The 17,269-nt window shown below is 43.6% G+C and overlaps 2 protein-coding genes across 2 annotated transcripts in view; both read left to right on the forward strand.

Annotated features, from left to right (window-relative positions):
- Nucleotides 1-6,548: 6,548 nt before the first annotated feature.
- LOC130296933 (olfactory receptor 10A7-like) lies at nt 6,549-7,454 on the forward strand. The gene has a single exon (XM_056548998.1). The coding sequence runs from the start codon at nt 6,549-6,551 to the stop codon at nt 7,452-7,454; it is 906 nt and encodes a 301-aa protein (XP_056404973.1).
- Nucleotides 7,455-11,631: 4,177 nt separating this feature from the next.
- The window catches only part of LOC130296934 (olfactory receptor 1J4-like), a 30,631-nt gene continuing 24,993 nt past the window's right edge, over nt 11,632-17,269 (forward strand). The window contains exon 1 of the mRNA XM_056548999.1: nt 11,632-11,743. Within this exon, the coding sequence (XP_056404974.1) occupies nt 11,632-11,743 (112 nt within the window). The remainder of the gene's footprint in view (nt 11,744-17,269) is intronic.

Below are 17,269 nucleotides of genomic sequence, written 5' to 3' on the forward strand. Positions count from 1 at the left end.
AATAACAGTATTATTTCACTAACCCAGCACACTCCATATGTGTGATACAGCAATGCAAAGTGTTCTACACCCCTATTGAGGCTCTATGTAGGCCAGAAATAGCTGTTTATAATAGCGATTTGCCATGAATAAATTCGGACCGAAATCCATTTTTGGGGAAAATTTGGCAAATTGGCCGAATGGAATTTTTTAAAAATTCGCTCATCTCTAGTCATAAAGTTCTGGCTGCAGGTACAGTATGTGTAAACAGGCCAGCATTCTTGTAGCCCAAAATTTGGTCCAACATGACGTGATTAAGAGACAAAATGCCAGAAGTCCAATGCAAAGTCTGTGGAACTTCCAGCATTTTATCTTCTAATCTCATAATGTAGAACCAAGTTTCGAGAGGAAACTTTTTGCAGGTGTCTGGGAAAGCTAGGTGATAAGCCCTTTAGATGCTATAATGGCAGCCATTTTTGATATTTTTATTTTACTTACCTTATACCAAATTGGTAACAAATCTGTAGTGTATTATAAATTGGATAATGGATGAATAACAAATAGGAAAAATAAAATGTTTCTGTCATTCAGCATGGGAATAAAATTAATGGTCCCTAGATATTCAGCCCAGGATTTACTAATGCAGGAATTATACGCAAACAGATATATATATATACTTATAAACTGCAAGCTTATCTTTATGACCTAAACATTATCACTACACCGTAAGTACAACAATACAATGGGGGAGATTTACCAAAACCTGTCCAGAGGAAAAGTTGACCAGTTTCCCATAGCAACCAATCAGATCGCTGCTTTCATTTTGCAGAGGCCTTTTTAAAAATGAAACAAGCAATCTGATTGGTTGCTATGGGAAACTGGTCAACTTTTCCTCTACACTGGTTTTAATAAATCTCCCCCATTGTCTTCTATAGGTCCATTAAGTTTTTATATTGATTTAGAAGCGTGTTACAATAACTGGACGTAATTAAAGGGGTATTCCAGGAAAAAAACTTTTTTTTTTTATATCAACTGGCCCCAGAAAATTAGACAGATTTGTAAATTATTCAAGTAGAATGAAGATGCACTCACCCCGTCTTGTAGCAAGCAAAGTATTTGTTTATTTTCGTAGTGACGTTACAGGCAAGACCCTTGCCGCTTGTGTAGGGAATCGATGCAGGAGGCTGCAAACGTCTAAGGTGTGACAGCTGTTTCACCCGTGCATGCGGGTGAAACAGCTGTCACACCTTAGACGTTTGCAGCGTTTGCAACGTTTGCACACCTTAGACTTTGCTTGCTACAAGATGGGGTGAGTGCATCTTCATTCTACTTGAATATATTCATGCGATTTGTGCACCACTAGATAGCACCCCCCCAGCATATATCAGCACTTACCGTGGTTGAATCCTGTTCACACTTAGCCACCGATAGACTGTTGCATAGCGCTGCTGGTGCTCAGCAGTGCTGTATCTGCTTCCTATCTAGATCTGTAAATTACTTCTATTAAAAAATCTTAATCCTTCCAATAATTATCAGCTGCTGAAGTTGAGTTGTTCTTTTCTGTCTGGCAACAGTGCTCTCTGCTGACATCTCTGCTTGTCTCGGGAACTGCACAGAGTAGAAGAGGTTTGCTATGGGGATTTGCTTCTCCTCTGGACAGTTCCCGAGACACGTGTCATCAGAGAGCACTTAGACAGAAAAGAACAACTCAACTTCATCAGCTCGTAAGTACTGAAAGGATTAAGATTTTTTAATAGAAGTAATTTACAAATCTGTTTAACTTTCTGGAGCCAGTTGATATATAAAAAAATTTTTTCCTGGATAACCCCTTTAAGTTCTGTGTGACTTCATTACTCTTGTTTACGCAGTAGCTTCAGTTCTTTGAGATTTGTAGGCATTGGTATATACACACCTCCCTATGGCTATGTTCACACGGGCATTTATCATTGTCTTTAGAGCTGTTTTTGTGAGTAGATTTGTCTCACAATTGGTGCAGCGCTGCACCTCAGGCTATTTTTTGCGCAATTTTGGTTTACGTTTTTTTTTTTTTAAAACAGTGGAGAGTATTTATGAAGCATTTTATCCTTGTTTTCTTGGGTAAAATTGTTGCAATATATTGGCGCAGTATCTTTTTTGCTACTTGGCTGTTGTACACGTGTTTTGAGTCCAGTTTTTGCAGTGGTCACCTTGTTACTTGAAATATATATATATATATATATATATATATATATATATATATATATTATTTATTTATTTCTTTAATTTATTATTATTATTTTTTTTATTTTTTATTTGTAAACATTTTTCAATATGGTTAGGATGGACATGTTTATCACCTTAACCCCTTCCCTCTCGGGCCATTTTTTATTTTTGCACTTTTCTTTTTTCCTCCTCACCCTCTAAAAATCATAACATTTTCAATTATCCACTTACAGACCTATATGAGGGCTTGTTTTTTCGCCACCAATTTTAGTTTGTAATGACAACAATCATTTCCCCACAAAATCTACAGCAAAACCAGAAAAAAACATTTGTGGGGCAAAATAGAAAAAAAAAATGCCATTTTGGGGGCTTCCGATTCTACGCATTTCACTTTTCAGTATAAACGACGCCTTATCTTTATTCTGTAGGTCCATACAGTTACAAGGATACCCAATTTATGTAGGTTTTATTTTATTTTACTACTTTAAAAAAAGTATAACTACATGCCCCAAAATTAGTATGTTTAAAATTGTCATCATCTGACCACCATAACTTTTTTATTTTTCCGTATATATGGATGTATTTTTGCGCCGTGATCTGAAGTTTTTAGCGGGATCATTTTTGATTTGATCGCGTTTTATTAATTTTTTTCCCTAGTATATGAAGTGACCAAATATACCCATTTCTGGACTTTGCAATTTTTTTTACGCTTGCGCCTTTGACCGTGCGGTTTAATTAACATTGTATTTTAATAGTTTGGACATTTACACACGCAGCAATATCACAAATGTTTACTTTTTTTTTTTACTTTTTTTTTTTTTAATGGGAAAAGGGGGGTGTTATAAACTTTTATTAAGTAAGGGGTTAATGCATATTTATTAACTTTTTTTTAATTTATTTTTTACACTTTTTTTTGTCCCCATAGGGGACTATAACATGCAATCTTTAGATTGCATACATTGATCAATGCTTCTCCATAGGTGCTCCGTTACTTCAGCCTGGAGAACCGATCGCAAGGCTGGAGCACCCATCAGATGACAGAGAGGAAGGTAAGACACCTCTCCCTGTTCTCTCAGCTGATCGGGATGCTGTGGTTTTGCTCTGGCAGTCCCGATCAGCGCACTGAGCTAGCCGGGAACGGGATTAACTGCTATTAGACGTTGCAATCAACTTTGATTGTGGCATCTAAAGGGTTAATGCCGGACATCAGCCCGATTGGCGATGTCCGGCACTAGCCGTGGGTTCCGGTTGCTGATAGCAACCGGGACCCACCAGGTATGATGCGCGCTCACCTGCTGAGTGCGTGTCATACAGCCGGAGCCCGCAGTGGACATACATATTGGTCCATTTGCTGGAAGGGGTTAAGGACAATTTTCGTTTTTTCCTCCTCCCCTTCTGAAAATGATAACGCATTCAATTTTGCACCTACAGACCCATATAAGGGCTTGTTTTTTACTTTGTAATGACATCACTTATTTTATAACAATATGCGGCGAAAAAAAAACAACTCTTTTGTGGGGTGAAATTTTTTTTAAAAACACGCCATTTTGCAACTTTGAAGCTTCCGTTTCTACGCAGTGCACTTTTCTGTAAAACTGACACCTTATCTTTATTCTATAGGTTGTAATGGTTACAGGGATACCCAATTTATGCAGGGCATATTTTTTGCGCCGTGGTCTGTAGTTTTACTTGGTACCTGTTTTAATGGGACTTTTTAATCACTTTTTATAAAAAAAACTTTATGGTATATGAAGTGACCAAAAATTCACAATTTTGCACTTTGGTATTTTTTAAAGTGTACGCCATCAACTGTGCGGTTCAGCTAACCTTGTATTTTAATAGTTGGGACATTTACGCATGCGACTGTACCACATATGATTATTTTTGATTACATTATTTTATTTAAAAAATGAGAAAAGGAGGGTGATTCAAACTTTTATTAGGGGAGGGAGTAATTTATTAGCTTTTTTTCTTACACTTTTAACTTTTTTTTTTTTTTTTTAGCCCCCATAGGGTAGGCTATAATACGCAATATTTTGCTTGCATACACTGATCAATGCTATGCCATAGCATAGCATTGATCAGCATTATCAGTGCTCTGCTGCTCCAGCCTGCATGGCTGGCTGGGAGCAGCAGAAGACTGATCGGACGGTGAGGAGGCAGGTAAGGGCCCTCCTGCCTTCCTCTCAGCTGATCGGGACATTGCGATTACATAGTTCAATCAATGACAGCCAGGTGCCCATGTCCTGTGGCACCAAAACCAGCCCAAATCATGCCCCCTCCACTTCTGTGCTCCAGCGTGGCGTTGTTTATTATGGCCAAACATCTCCGCTTTCTCTTCATCTGTCATCTGTCCTCCTCATCTGTTCCCAAAGACTTGTGGTTTGTTCAGATGTATCTTTGCACAAAATAAGCCATGCTGCCATGTTAGGCTGCATTCACACCACCTTTTCTTTATATGGTCTCTGGATCCGGCTGGGCAGTGTCAAACCGGGCGCTTCCTTATCCCAGATACCCCCGACCCACATCTCATTCATTTAAATGATAAGACTGGAGTCAAATAGTGACTCCGATCTGCTTATTTTTTCCCCCGTATCCGGTTTTGTGGCTGGAATGGAAACCGTGGTATGCTACAGTTTTTAGTCCGGCCACAAAACCGGATACGGGGCAAAAATTAGTCAACTGGAGTCACTATCTGACTCCGGTTGGATCAGTCAAATGAATGAGATGCCGGACGGTGACCGTATAAAGAAAAAGTGGTGTGAATGCACCCTTAGAAAGAAGAGGCTTTCTCCCAGCAACCCTTCCATGCAAGTCATAGGTGTACTGTAATGAATTTGAACATTTAACATGGTACCCGAGGCCCGTAGAGATGTAGCTTTTTATTTAAATTTTTTGCAATTTCTCTGGGCATTTCACAGTCTGACCTTGGGGTGAATTTGCTTTGATGTCCACTCCTGAGAAAATTTCTATTGTTTTAAAATTGTATTTAACTAATTTTAAACACCTTCTAAGAATCAGGTACTTCTTTTATTATGTCCTAAAACCATAGCATTCAAAGAGGGGACGCCTTCTTTTTTTATTGACTGTGCAAATATAAGTTTAACCCTCAGATACCCATAGTAGATGCTTTCAGCACTGGACAGGGGTCAGTATGTGCACTTCAACTTGTCTATAGTTATGTAACCAAACATTTGGTAAACTGCCAAGCACTGTTTATTCTGACACCTTTTTTTTATATAGCTAGCATTCATGTTTTAAGCAATTTGTGTTACAGTACTCTCCGGTATGACCAGGCCAAATGGGCTAGCCTTCACTCTGCAATGAGCCTCGGCCGTTTCCTGGGACTGGTTCTCTTTCCTTAAAATAGAAATGCAGCCAAAACTAACTTACCCCCTATCCACAAAATAATGGATAAGTAGCTGATCGCGGGAAGGGGGGATTGGGGGGTCTAACTGCTGCCCCCCTTGCAATCTCTGGAATGGACCTGGTTTTGAGAGAGGAGCACGTGCTGCAGACGGCATGCGCTCCATTCATTTTTATGGGAGTGTTACAAAAACCCGAATACAGCACTCGGGCATCTCTGGCGCTCCCATATTAAGTGTGTGTCATCTACCGGTAGATGACACACGCTCTTCATCTACAGTTAGACGTGGGTGTCCCAGCAGTCGGAACTTCTGCGATCAGCTACTTATTCCCTATACTGTGGATAGGGGATAAGTTAGTTTTGGATGGAGTACTCCTTTAAACTACTTTTGATAGGTACTTACCATCACACCAGAAGAACCCTACCAAGACCTATAAGTCGTCCCATTTTCCTACTTCCAGCACATCAACATCAAGAACTGACTGTTCACTTACTGACTAATATATCCCCCCCCCCCCCCCTTGCCAGGCGACATTGTGAGGAGATAACATTATTCACTTCACTGTCAGTGGTTTAAATATTGTGTCTGATCTGTGGAAATAGTTTTTTGCTAATTGTCTAAAATATTATAATAGTAATGGGGCACATGTATAAATATTGGTGCCTTGTTCTATCCCCTTTTGTTATACCATATTTTTATCATGGGAGGAGGGGGGGGGGGATAATCTCTTTGATGTTATATTGTCATATGTTTTTATTTTTATGCTTTCTGCATACTCATTTTGCATCTGTTCATGATTGTCTTTGTCATTTAATATTCTTTCATTACTTCTTTGTAATGCTTGAAGGTATTGATGCTTTTTTTTAACCTTTTTTCCTGTATCCCTTAGTTAATTTTGAAGAAAAAAAAATGTTAAAAAGAGAAAATAAAATTTTCTTGGCACTGTATAAGATACTGTGTATTCTCTCCACCTAAAATATGTCTCAAAATCAGTTCAATATGAATCAAACAAGAGTTACAGAATTTATTTTGTTGGGTTTTGGAAACCTTCACAGTCTCAATATTCTATTCTTCATCCTCTTCTTGACCATCTTTCTTTTGACGGTCGTAGGAAATCTCATCCTTATCGTACTTTTTGCAGTTAAGGCCAAGCTCCAGACCCCCATGTATTATTTCCTCTGTCATCTTTCCATTTCTGATCTTGTGATTTCTACGAACATCGTTCCCAACATGCTCGGTGCCGTTCTATTGGGAAAGAAAATAATGACTTACATTGGCTGCATCGCCCAATTTTACTTCTACTGCGGTACAACCATTTCTGAATGTTTTCTTCTTTCCGTGATGTCCTATGACCGATACCTGGCCATCTGTAACCCTCTTAGATACTCTAGTATAATGGTCTATAAGTTTTGTATTGGTCTTTCCCTATGGCCATGGCTGCTGGGTTTTACTCTTAATCTTATCGGAGTCTTGCCTTTGTCCAACTATCATTTTTGCCGTGACAATATCATCGACCACGTCTTCTGTGACATTTCTCCTCTCCAGAAGCTTTCTTGCTCAGACACTTCTCTTGTAGAACTTGAAGCGTTTCTTTTTTCTATGCCAGTATTTATCGTTCCATGTGGGTTTATCATTGTCACCTATGTATATATCTTCCTCACCATATTTAAGATACCATCCACAACTGGCAAACAGAAAACCTTCTCCACCTGTAGTTCTCACCTTATAATCGTGGTGACATTTTATGGGACGTTAATAGCTAAATATATGATCCCATCTGTAGGACATTCCTTGATTATTAATAAAATAGCTTCCTTATTACATACTTTATTTACCCCCTTGTTTAACCCTATAATATATAGCCTCAGAAACCAGGATATAAGGATGGAATTGCTACATTTCTAACGTTCACATTCTTATGACTGCTTCACAATGGACCTAGATACTATAGGCGGATCTCCACTGTACAAACCTTACCATAAGTAATCTGTTCGTAGAACCTGGTAGCAAGTAACATAGTACAGTTGAAAAAAAAAAAAGACAACTGACCATCAGGTTTTACCAGGAGTGCAAGTGTTCAATGTCCACGTCAGACCAACATGTGAAATTTAGTATTGGGCCTCCTTTACATATGTACGGCATCCGGCATCTTTTTCCTCCGGCGCTGTAGAAAATGTGCCGGAGGGAAAATTGATTCTAAAACTGATTCCATTCATTTGAATGGGACAGTTCACATCAACCCAACTGATGCCACAACTGATGCATGCTGTCATCAGTTGTGGCATCAGTTGGGTTGAGATTTAGGCTGGGATTACTTATGCCGGACATATATAATTCTATGCTTACACTATGCAAATAAGTTAAATGGGCACTGTCAGATACAAAAACATTTAATATGTTATAAAGCATTGCAAAACAATCTGTTTTGCAATTGCTTTCATTTTAAAGATTTCATGCATAAAAAGCCAGTCAAAAGACTGGCCACTAGGGGTCCCCCTCCCTTCTTGGACACATACCAGCTTGGTGGGTCCAGCGGTCATCATCTATGTCATGGACCCAGTGGTGTGATTGGCAGCAGGTCCAGCGCTGCTGTGCTCGCTCCTGGCCCCCTCACTCTGCCTGTGTGAGCGCGTGGCCGCCGGGAGCGAGCACAGGGTAAGGATATAGTTGCACTGCCTGTGTGGTGAAAACACCTGCTTTCCTCCATTCTGTGAGGGACGCAGGAGTTTTCACCACACCGGAACTTCACAACAGCTGACATCAGAGCCCACCTAGGAGCGCACGGGGAAAACAGCTGATGTCAGCTGGTGCAGCTCCCGGGATTGTCACGATCACTATTCAGCCCTCTCTTGCTGTTCACATGCCGCCCGCCACCCCCAATCACATGTCCGCCTGCCACCGCCACTTACATGTCCACCCGCCACCGCCACTCACATGTCCACCCGACATCGCCACTCACATGTCCACCCGCCACCGCCACTCACATGTCCACCCGCCACCGCCACTCACAAGTCTGCCGCTCCCATTTCCCCTAGGGTTAGCATTACCACAACTCCCAGCATGCCCTGACATTGAGGATATGCTGGGAATTGTAGTTTTTCTAATGCTAGGGGGGACGTGAGCAGGCAGCATACTGAGGGAGGGGGTGGAGACCTGCAGAGTGAGGCCACGCCCCCTCCCTTGGAGAGGAATTCATACAAGTGAGCAACAATAAAAGTGTAATAAAGAAATGGAAAATAAAGGTGCTAGACACATAAAGATTAGATGTACAGGGTCAGGATTAGGTACTGAGTGATATATTAAAAAAAAAAAAAATAATTCTCTGATCTGACAGGTACACTTTAAATGATTGTGTAAAGCATGGGCGAGCTGGGTCCTCTAGAGCAGAGGTCCCTAACCCAGTCCTCAAGTCCATCAACAGTCCAGGATTTAAAGTTTTTTTCATGTCCTATCAATGGAGTAACAAAAATAACTTAGAATGTTGGCGGCCTCGAGAACTGGGTTGGGGACGACTGCTCTAGAGAGAGAAATATCCATTTGCATCTTAGTCTCAGGGGACTCCCAAACATTTATCTCCACCATAAAGCTTCAACATAGTGGCATCCATCATACATCATCCTGGTCTTGAAGATTTGCGCTATTCCATCTAGAAAAGAAACAAACACCTGGATGGAAATGATCTGAACAGAGAACAAAATGAAACCTTATTTTTGGCTTATGGCAGGTGATTGGAATCTATGGATACATTGCCATGTGTGTCAGATGAGCCCTTTAAAAGCTAAGGACCCTTTAAAATGGTCAGGAATTTGTTTATATGGTTAATGGAGAGGTCCTTGTAGAGAAGAGTGTGACATTTGACATTTTGCACGTAGATTGTGTTGCTTCGAAGAATGGGGAGATAGGCACCTGCCAATCTAAACTGAACACTCTTCTATAATGAGGGGCAAAGAATTTAATAATCCTAGTTCTCCTATAAGCTCGCTGTTTATTCGGAAACAACAAATTAACTAAAAAAACTAATTAATTAATGAATTGACATGAAGTTCTAAAAACGTCTAATATATACGGTAATAATATAATTATCATTATTAATAACAACAATAATAATATTAATAACAATAATAATAATAATAACAATAATAAGCAGTGTGTGTGTTGTGGACTAGAGATGAGAACATTTTTTAAAGTTCGGTTTGTCATGATTGCTGAATTTTGTCAATAAGTCAATAAGTTTGAGGCGAAGCCGGAACCCCAAATCTCTGTGGTAATGAGGTGTGATGAGGACAGATGTTTTTACCCAAGGGACAGATGGCATTAAATCCTTGTATTCGTGACGCCAGGGCACGGTTTATCCTTGATACCACCCGAAGGTATACTGCTGGATCCTGGGCTAGGCACTGGGGCAATAAAGACTTTGACACCAAGTAACAGGTAACAGTAGCTTTACTGAGGGTAGACAGATGATAAAGTCTATACAGTTCAGCCAGGGCCCAAGGAGGTGACCAGTGACTCAGAGACCTTAAGAGCTTTCTTGGACTTGTAGTAGGACTGGACGATGACAGGGACTGACTTGACTTGACTGAAGACTGACAAAGCTATGTCTGTAACTTACTTGCATTTGATGGTGACTGCACGACTTGACTTCGAGGCCTCCAATACTCTGGACACACACACGAGGCATGACTGACCTCAGCAAACACTTATATCCAAAGAGAGCGGGCTAGCTCCACCCAGGGCTTATATGGGGGAGACTAGCAGGGAGCCCATAGGTCACTCTTGGGGTCACCTGGTCACTGGTACCTCCTAGGTAACAATCACATGACATATCACATGGTACAACTCTTAACCCCTTAAGGACCAAGCGGTTTTCTGTTTTTGCACTTTCGTTTTTTCCTCCTTACATTTTAAAAATCATAACCCTTTCAATTTTGCACCTATAAATCCATATGACGGCTTATTTTTTGCGCCACCAATTCTACTTTGTAATGACATCAGTCATTTTACCCAAAAATCTACGGCAAGACGGAAAAAAAAATCATTGTGCGACAAAATTGAAGAAAAAATACCATTTTGTAAATTTTGGGGGTTGTTTCTACGCTGTACATTTTTCGGTAAAAATGACACCTTATCTTTATTCTGTAGGTCCATACGATTAAATTGATCCCCTACTTATATAGGTTGGATTTTGTCGTACTTTTGGAAAAAATCATAACTACATGCAGGAAAATTAATACATTTAAAATTGTCATCTTTTGACCCCTATAACTTTTTAATTTTTCTGCGTACTGGGCGGTTTGAGGGCTAATTTTTTAGACCGTGATCTGAAGTTTTAAACGCTATAATTTTTGTTTTGATCGGACTTTTTGATCGCATTTTATTAATTTTTTTATGGTATGAAAAGTGACCAAAAATACGCATTTTTGGACTTTGGAATTTTTTCGCGGTTACGCCATTGACCGTGCAGTTTAATTTACGATATATTTTTATAGTTCGGACATTTACGCATGCGGCGATATGCACGCGGCGATAACACATATGTTTATCTTTATTATGTTTATATATTTTTTATATGGAATTTGGGAAAAGGGGGGTGATTTAAACTTTTAATAAGGAAGGGGTTAATGTGTGTGTGTTTCAACTTTTTTTCAACTTTTTTTTTTTTTTACACTTTTAGTCCCCTTAGGGGACTTTTAGGAGGAATCATTTGATTCCTCATACAGATGAATGGGATTACATACAATCCCATTCATCTGTGTGCTCTGCGCTCCAATGATAAAGCCTGGTCCTGCCAGGCTGTATCATTCAGAGAGCCGGTGCAGTGCCGTAGATTGTAATTTGCCATAGATTGTGATGGAGTGACTCAGCAGTTTTCCCTGCTCAAGCGCTCCGCCTCCATCACATTCTATAGGCTGACACTCGCACATCACCCCCCAACCATTGGTTACCGCGGGGGCTGGGGGGTGTGTGCGAGTGTCATGTGACATATTTAATCATCAGGTATCGCAGCTCACGGCAGTCTCACTTGGGCTATCACAGGGAGAGGATCTCTCCCTGTGATAGCCCGAAGCTGCACGGAGCTCTCATGGCCTTTGTGGCCCGATTCCAAAAGCGGAATGGAGCCACAGAAGTCAATCCATTTACTGTGTCTTCCCCTCTGCGCCTGTCAGCTTGTGTGCCCCTCGCACAAGCTGACAGTCAGTGTCACCCGCCAGCGCGATCACTATTCCCCGCTAATGGGACCCCTGTGCCCGCTAGCAGTGTTATGTGTCCCTGCCAGCTCGATCACTATTCACCGCTAATGGGACCCCTGTGCCCGCTAGCAGTGTTATGTGTCCCCGTCTGCACGAGCAATGTTCACTGCTAACGGGACCCCTGTGCCCGCTAGCAGTGTTATGTGTCCCCGCTGCGCCTCAATGTTCACCGCTAACGGGACCCCTGTGCCCGCTAGCAGTGTTATGTGTCCCTGCCAACGCGATCACTATTCACCGCTAACGGGACCCCTGTGCCCGCTAGCAGTGTTATGTGTCCCCGGATGCACGAGCCATCCACCCCGCCCGCGGCTCTGTTCCCCGCTCCCTGTTAGCTCAGGGAATGGGAAACAGATTTAAAGGGCTTCGGGCGCAGCGAGTACTGCGCATGCCTAGGTAGGTAGCATAGATTTACTTTTAGTGTAGCGTAGTTTAGGATTAGTTTGAAAGAGACTACAACTCCCAGCATGCCCGGGCATTCTGGGAGTTGTAGTGCAGGGAAGGGCCCACAACTCTCAGCATGCCCAGACAGCTGAAGGCTGCCTGGGCATGCTGGGAGTTGTAGTTTAGTTGATGGGACCACAACTCCCAGCATGCCCAGACAGCTGAAGGCTGCCCGAGCATGCTGGGAGTTGTAGTGCAGTGAAGGCACCACAACTCCCAGCATGCCCAGACAGCTGAAGGCTGCCCGAGCATGCTGGGAGTTGTAGTGCAGTGAAGGGCCCACAACTCCCAGCATGCCCAGACAGCTGAAGGCTGTGCGGTGATGCTGGGAGTTGTAGTGCAGTGAAGGCACAACTCCCAGCATGCCTAGACAGCTAAAGGCTGGCCAGGCATGCTGGGACTTGTAGTTTTATACAGGTATAAAGTAGTGTTAGCGCGATTTAAGCGTAGTAAGCGTAGCGTAGTGTTAGCTCAATTTTAGCGTAGCTTTAGTTTAGTGTTAGCGCAGTTTAAAATTTTTAGCGTAGCGTACATTTAGCATAGTGTAGTGTTAGCGTAGTTTTAGTGTAGCTTAGTGTTAGCACAGTTTTAGCGTATTTGGTGTAGTGTAGTGTTAGCGCAGTTTTAGCGTATTTAGCGTACCTTAGTTTTAGCGCAGTTTTAGCATATTTAGCGTACCTTAGTTTTACCACAGTTTTAGTGTATTTAGCGTAGTGTAGTGTTAGCGTAGTTTTAGCGTAGCTTAGTGTTAGCACAGTTTTAGTGTATTTAGCGTAGCTTAGTTTAAGCGCAGTTTTAGAGTATTTAGCGTAGTGTAGTGTTAGCGTAGTTTTAGCGTAGCTTAGTGTTAGCGCAGTTTTAGTGTATTTAGCGTAACTTAGTTTTAGCACAGTTTTAGTGTATTTAGTGTAGTCTTAGCGCAGTTTTAATGTATTTATTGTAGTGTAGCGTTAGCACAGTTTTAGCGTATTTAGCGTAGCGTATTGTTAGCGTAGTCTTAGAGTAGTTAGTGCAGTGTTAGTCCAGTTCTAGCATAGTTGGCGTAGTTGTACACGGGTGTAGTGTAGCTAACTTAGTTTTACAGGCAGATAAAGCGTAGTTTAGATAGTTTAGCGTGGGGTCTAGCTTAGCTTAGTAATAAAGTAAAGTGGCTACAACTCCCAGCATGCCCAGACAGCCAAAGGCCGTCCGGGCAGGATGGAAGTTGTAGTTTTGCAAAAGTAGCAAAGGAAGTTGCGCTCTGCTACGTTAATCTGTACGTTAATCTGTATACAGCCATCTGTATAGATGGCTTTATACGGTGATCACAAGGCCACTTACCCACCTCTGTTCCTGCTCCGTCACTGGACTTGTAGCAACGCAGGAAGATGACGGAGCTGGAACGGGGGTGGTAAGTTAGGCTCTCCAGGTACTAATCCATTTTTTTGTGTTTTTCTTCTCATTTCAGATACGTGAATGCGGAGGACTACAGCGGAATCGGTGGACTACTACGATGACCTGCATTTTTTCTTTTCTTTTAATAAAATGGTTAACGAGGGCTGTGGGGGAGTGTTTTTCCTAATAAAAATGTTTTAACTTGTGTGTGCTTTTTTTAAATTACTTTACAGGCTTAGTAGTGGAAGCCGTCTTGTAGACGGAGTCCATTACTAAGTCGGGGCTTAGCGTTAGCCCCAAAAACAGCTAGCGCTAACCCCCGATTATTACCCCGGTACCCACCGCCAACAGGCCCAGAGCGCCAAATATGGTGCTCTTGGGCCTAGGCGGTAACAGGCTGGCATTATTTAGGCTGGGGAGGGCCAGTAACGATGGTCCTCGCCCACTCTGGTAACGTCAGGCTGTTGCTGTTTGGTTGGTATTTGCCTGAAAATGAAAAGACGGGAAACCACACACATTTAAAAAAAAAAAGGGGGGGGGGGGTTCCCCGTCTTTTCATTTTCAGGCAAATACCAACCAAACAGCAACAACCTGACGTTACCAGGGGGGCGAGGAACATCGTTACTGGCCTTCCCCAGCCTAAATAATGCCAGCCTGTTACCGCCTAGGCCCAAGAGCGCCAAGAGCTCTGGGCCTGTTGGTATCGGCTCTTCCCAGAACCCCTGTGGCGCTGGGTACCGGGGTAATAATTGTGATTTTCCACTACTAAGCCTGTACAGTAATTTAAAAAAAGCACACACAAGTTTAAACATTTTTATTAGGAAAAACACTCCCCCACAGCCCTCGTTAACCATTTTATTAAAAGAAAAGAAAAAATGCAGGTCATCGTCGTAGTCCACCGATTCCGATGTAGTCCTCCACATTCACGTATCTGAAATGAGAAGAAAAACAAAAAAAAAATGGATTAGTACCTGGAGAGCCTAACTTACCACCCCCCGTTCCAGCTCCGTCATCTTCCTGCGTTGCTACAAGTCCAGTGACGGAGCCGGAACGTAGGTGGGTAAGTGGCCTTGTGATCACCGTATACAGCCATCTATACAGATGGCTGTATACTGCATTAACGTAGCAGAGCGCAACTGCCTCTGCTACTTTTGCAAAACTACAACTTCCATCCTGCCCGGACGGACTTTGGCAGTCTGGGCATAGTGGGAGTTGTAGCCACTTTACTTTATTACTAAGCTAAGCTACACCCCACCCTAAACTCTCTAAACTACACTTCATCTGCCTGTAAAACTAAGTTAGCTACACTACACCTGTGTACAACTACGCCAACTATGCTAGAACTGGACTAACACTACGTTGCGCTAACTACTCTAAGACTACGCTAACAATACGCTAAATACGCTAAAACTGTGCTAACGCTACACTACACTAAATACATGAAAACTGCGCTAACACTACACTAAATACACTAAAACTGTGCCTTCAGCTGTCTGGGCATGCTGGGAGTTGTGGTCCCATCAGCTAAACTACAACTCCCAGCATGCCCAGGCAGCCTTCAGCTGTCTGGGCATGCTGGGAGTTGTGGGCCCTTCCCTGCACTACAACTCCCAGAATGCCCGGGCATGCTGGGAGTTGTAGTCTCTTTCAAACTAATCCTAAACTACGCTACACTAAAAGTAAATCTATGCTACCTACCTAGGCATGCGCAGTACTCGCTGCGCCCAAAGCCCTTTAAATCTGTTTCCCGTTCCCTGAGCTAACAGGGAGCGGGGAACAGAGCCGCGGGCGGGGTGGATGGCTCACGCAGGCGGGGACACATAACACTGCTAGCGGGTACAGGGGTCCTGTTAGCAGTGAACGTTGCGCAGGCAGGGACACATAACACTGCTAGCGGGCACAGGGGTCCCGTTAGCAGTGAACATTACTCGCGCAGGCGGGGACACATAACACTGCTAGCGGGCACAGGGGTCCCGTTAGCAGTGAACATTGCTCGTGCAGACGGGGACACATAACACTGCTAGCGGGCACAGGGGTCCCGTTAGCGGTGAATAGTGATCGCGCTGGCAGGGACACATAACACTGCTAGTGGGCACAGGGGTCCCGTTAGCGGTGAATAGTGATCGCGCTGGCAGGGACACATAACACTGCTAGTGGGCACAGGGGTCCCGTTAGCGGTGAATAGTGATCGCGCTGGCAGGGACACATAACACTGCTAGTGGGCACAGGGGTCCCGTTAGCGGTGAATAGTGATCGCGCTGGCGGGTGACACTGACTGTCAGCTTGTGCGAGGGGCACACAAGCTGACAAGCGCAGCAGGGAAGACACAGTAAATGGATTGGTTTCTGTGGCTCCATTCCGCTCTCGGAATCAGGCCACAGACGCCATAAGAGCTCCGTGCAGCTTCGGGTTATCACAGGGAGAGATCCTCTCCCTGTGATAGCCCAAGTGAGACTGCCGTGAGCTGCGATGCCTGATGATTAAATATGTCACATGACACTCGCACCCCCCCCCAGCCCCCGCAGTAACCAATGGTTGGGGGGTGGTGTGCGAGTGTCAGCCTATAGATTGCAATGGAGTCGGAGCGCTCGAGCAGGGAAAACTGCTGAGTCACTCCATGACAATCTATGGCAAATCACAATCTACGGCACTGCACCAGAGCGGTAAGGAGAGGTAAGCCCTCAGGCTACCTCAGTAGTGGATCGCACCCCCCCCCCCCGCGATCTAAAGGGTTAATAGCCGCCCACGGCGAGCGCCGCATGTCAGCTATTAATGCCGGGGGGCCACTGGGTATGGAGCTGTCCCATGACAGACTAGGTTCATCTTGGGTCGCTAAGGGGTCATCTTCTCGGGGCGGCAATTTGCCACCTCTGTGGAGGTGCTGCCTGGGTCCAATGGACCCAGCGGGACCTATTGTAGGGCTGGCCCTGCCTGGGTGAGGAAAGAAACACAGTGAAAGAGTGGATGTTCTGAATGCAGGAGGAAATTTTATGGTGTCTCCTCATAATCTGAGATTATGCAATGTGGTCACTGATTTTGGAAAGGACATTGTGGCTTCACTGTGTCTAGGTGGCATGTCACATTCTGCACATGTGCTAAATCTGGTCATAAGAAGATTCTTGAAAATGTATGTCAGTCTGTAGGATGTGCTAGCCATGCCCAGGAGAGTTTGCATTCCATTTAACCCAGGGGTCTCAAACTCAAATTATCTGGGGGCCACTGGAGGTAGAGGCTGGTTGAGGCTGGGCCGCATGCGCCCCTCACGTATAATACCCCCATCACGTGCCCCTCACGTATAATGCCCCCATCGTGTGCCCCTCACGTATAAGTCCCATCACGCTCCCCTCACATATAATGCCCCCATCACGCTCCCCTCACATATAATGCCCCCATCATGCACCCCTCACATATAATGCCCCCATCATGAGCCCCTCACGTATAATGCCCCATCACGCTCCCCTCACATATAATGCCCCCATCACGCTCCCCTCACATAAAATGCCCCCATCATGCACCCTTCACATATAATGCCCCATCATGAGCCCCTCACATATAATGCCCCCATCATGAGCCCCTCACATATAATGCCCCCATCATGAGCCCCTCACATATAATGCCCCCATCATGAGCCCCTCACATATAATGCCCCCATCA

Source organism: Hyla sarda, chromosome 12, assembly GCF_029499605.1.
Source record: "Hyla sarda isolate aHylSar1 chromosome 12, aHylSar1.hap1, whole genome shotgun sequence".
Taxonomy (NCBI): Eukaryota; Metazoa; Chordata; class Amphibia; order Anura; family Hylidae; genus Hyla; species Hyla sarda.

Bases quoted from the DNA above. Each gene is read 5' to 3' on its own strand.
- LOC130296933 (XM_056548998.1), top strand. From the start codon at position 6,549: ATGAATCAAACAAGAGTTACAGAATTTATTTTGTTGGGTTTTGGAAAC.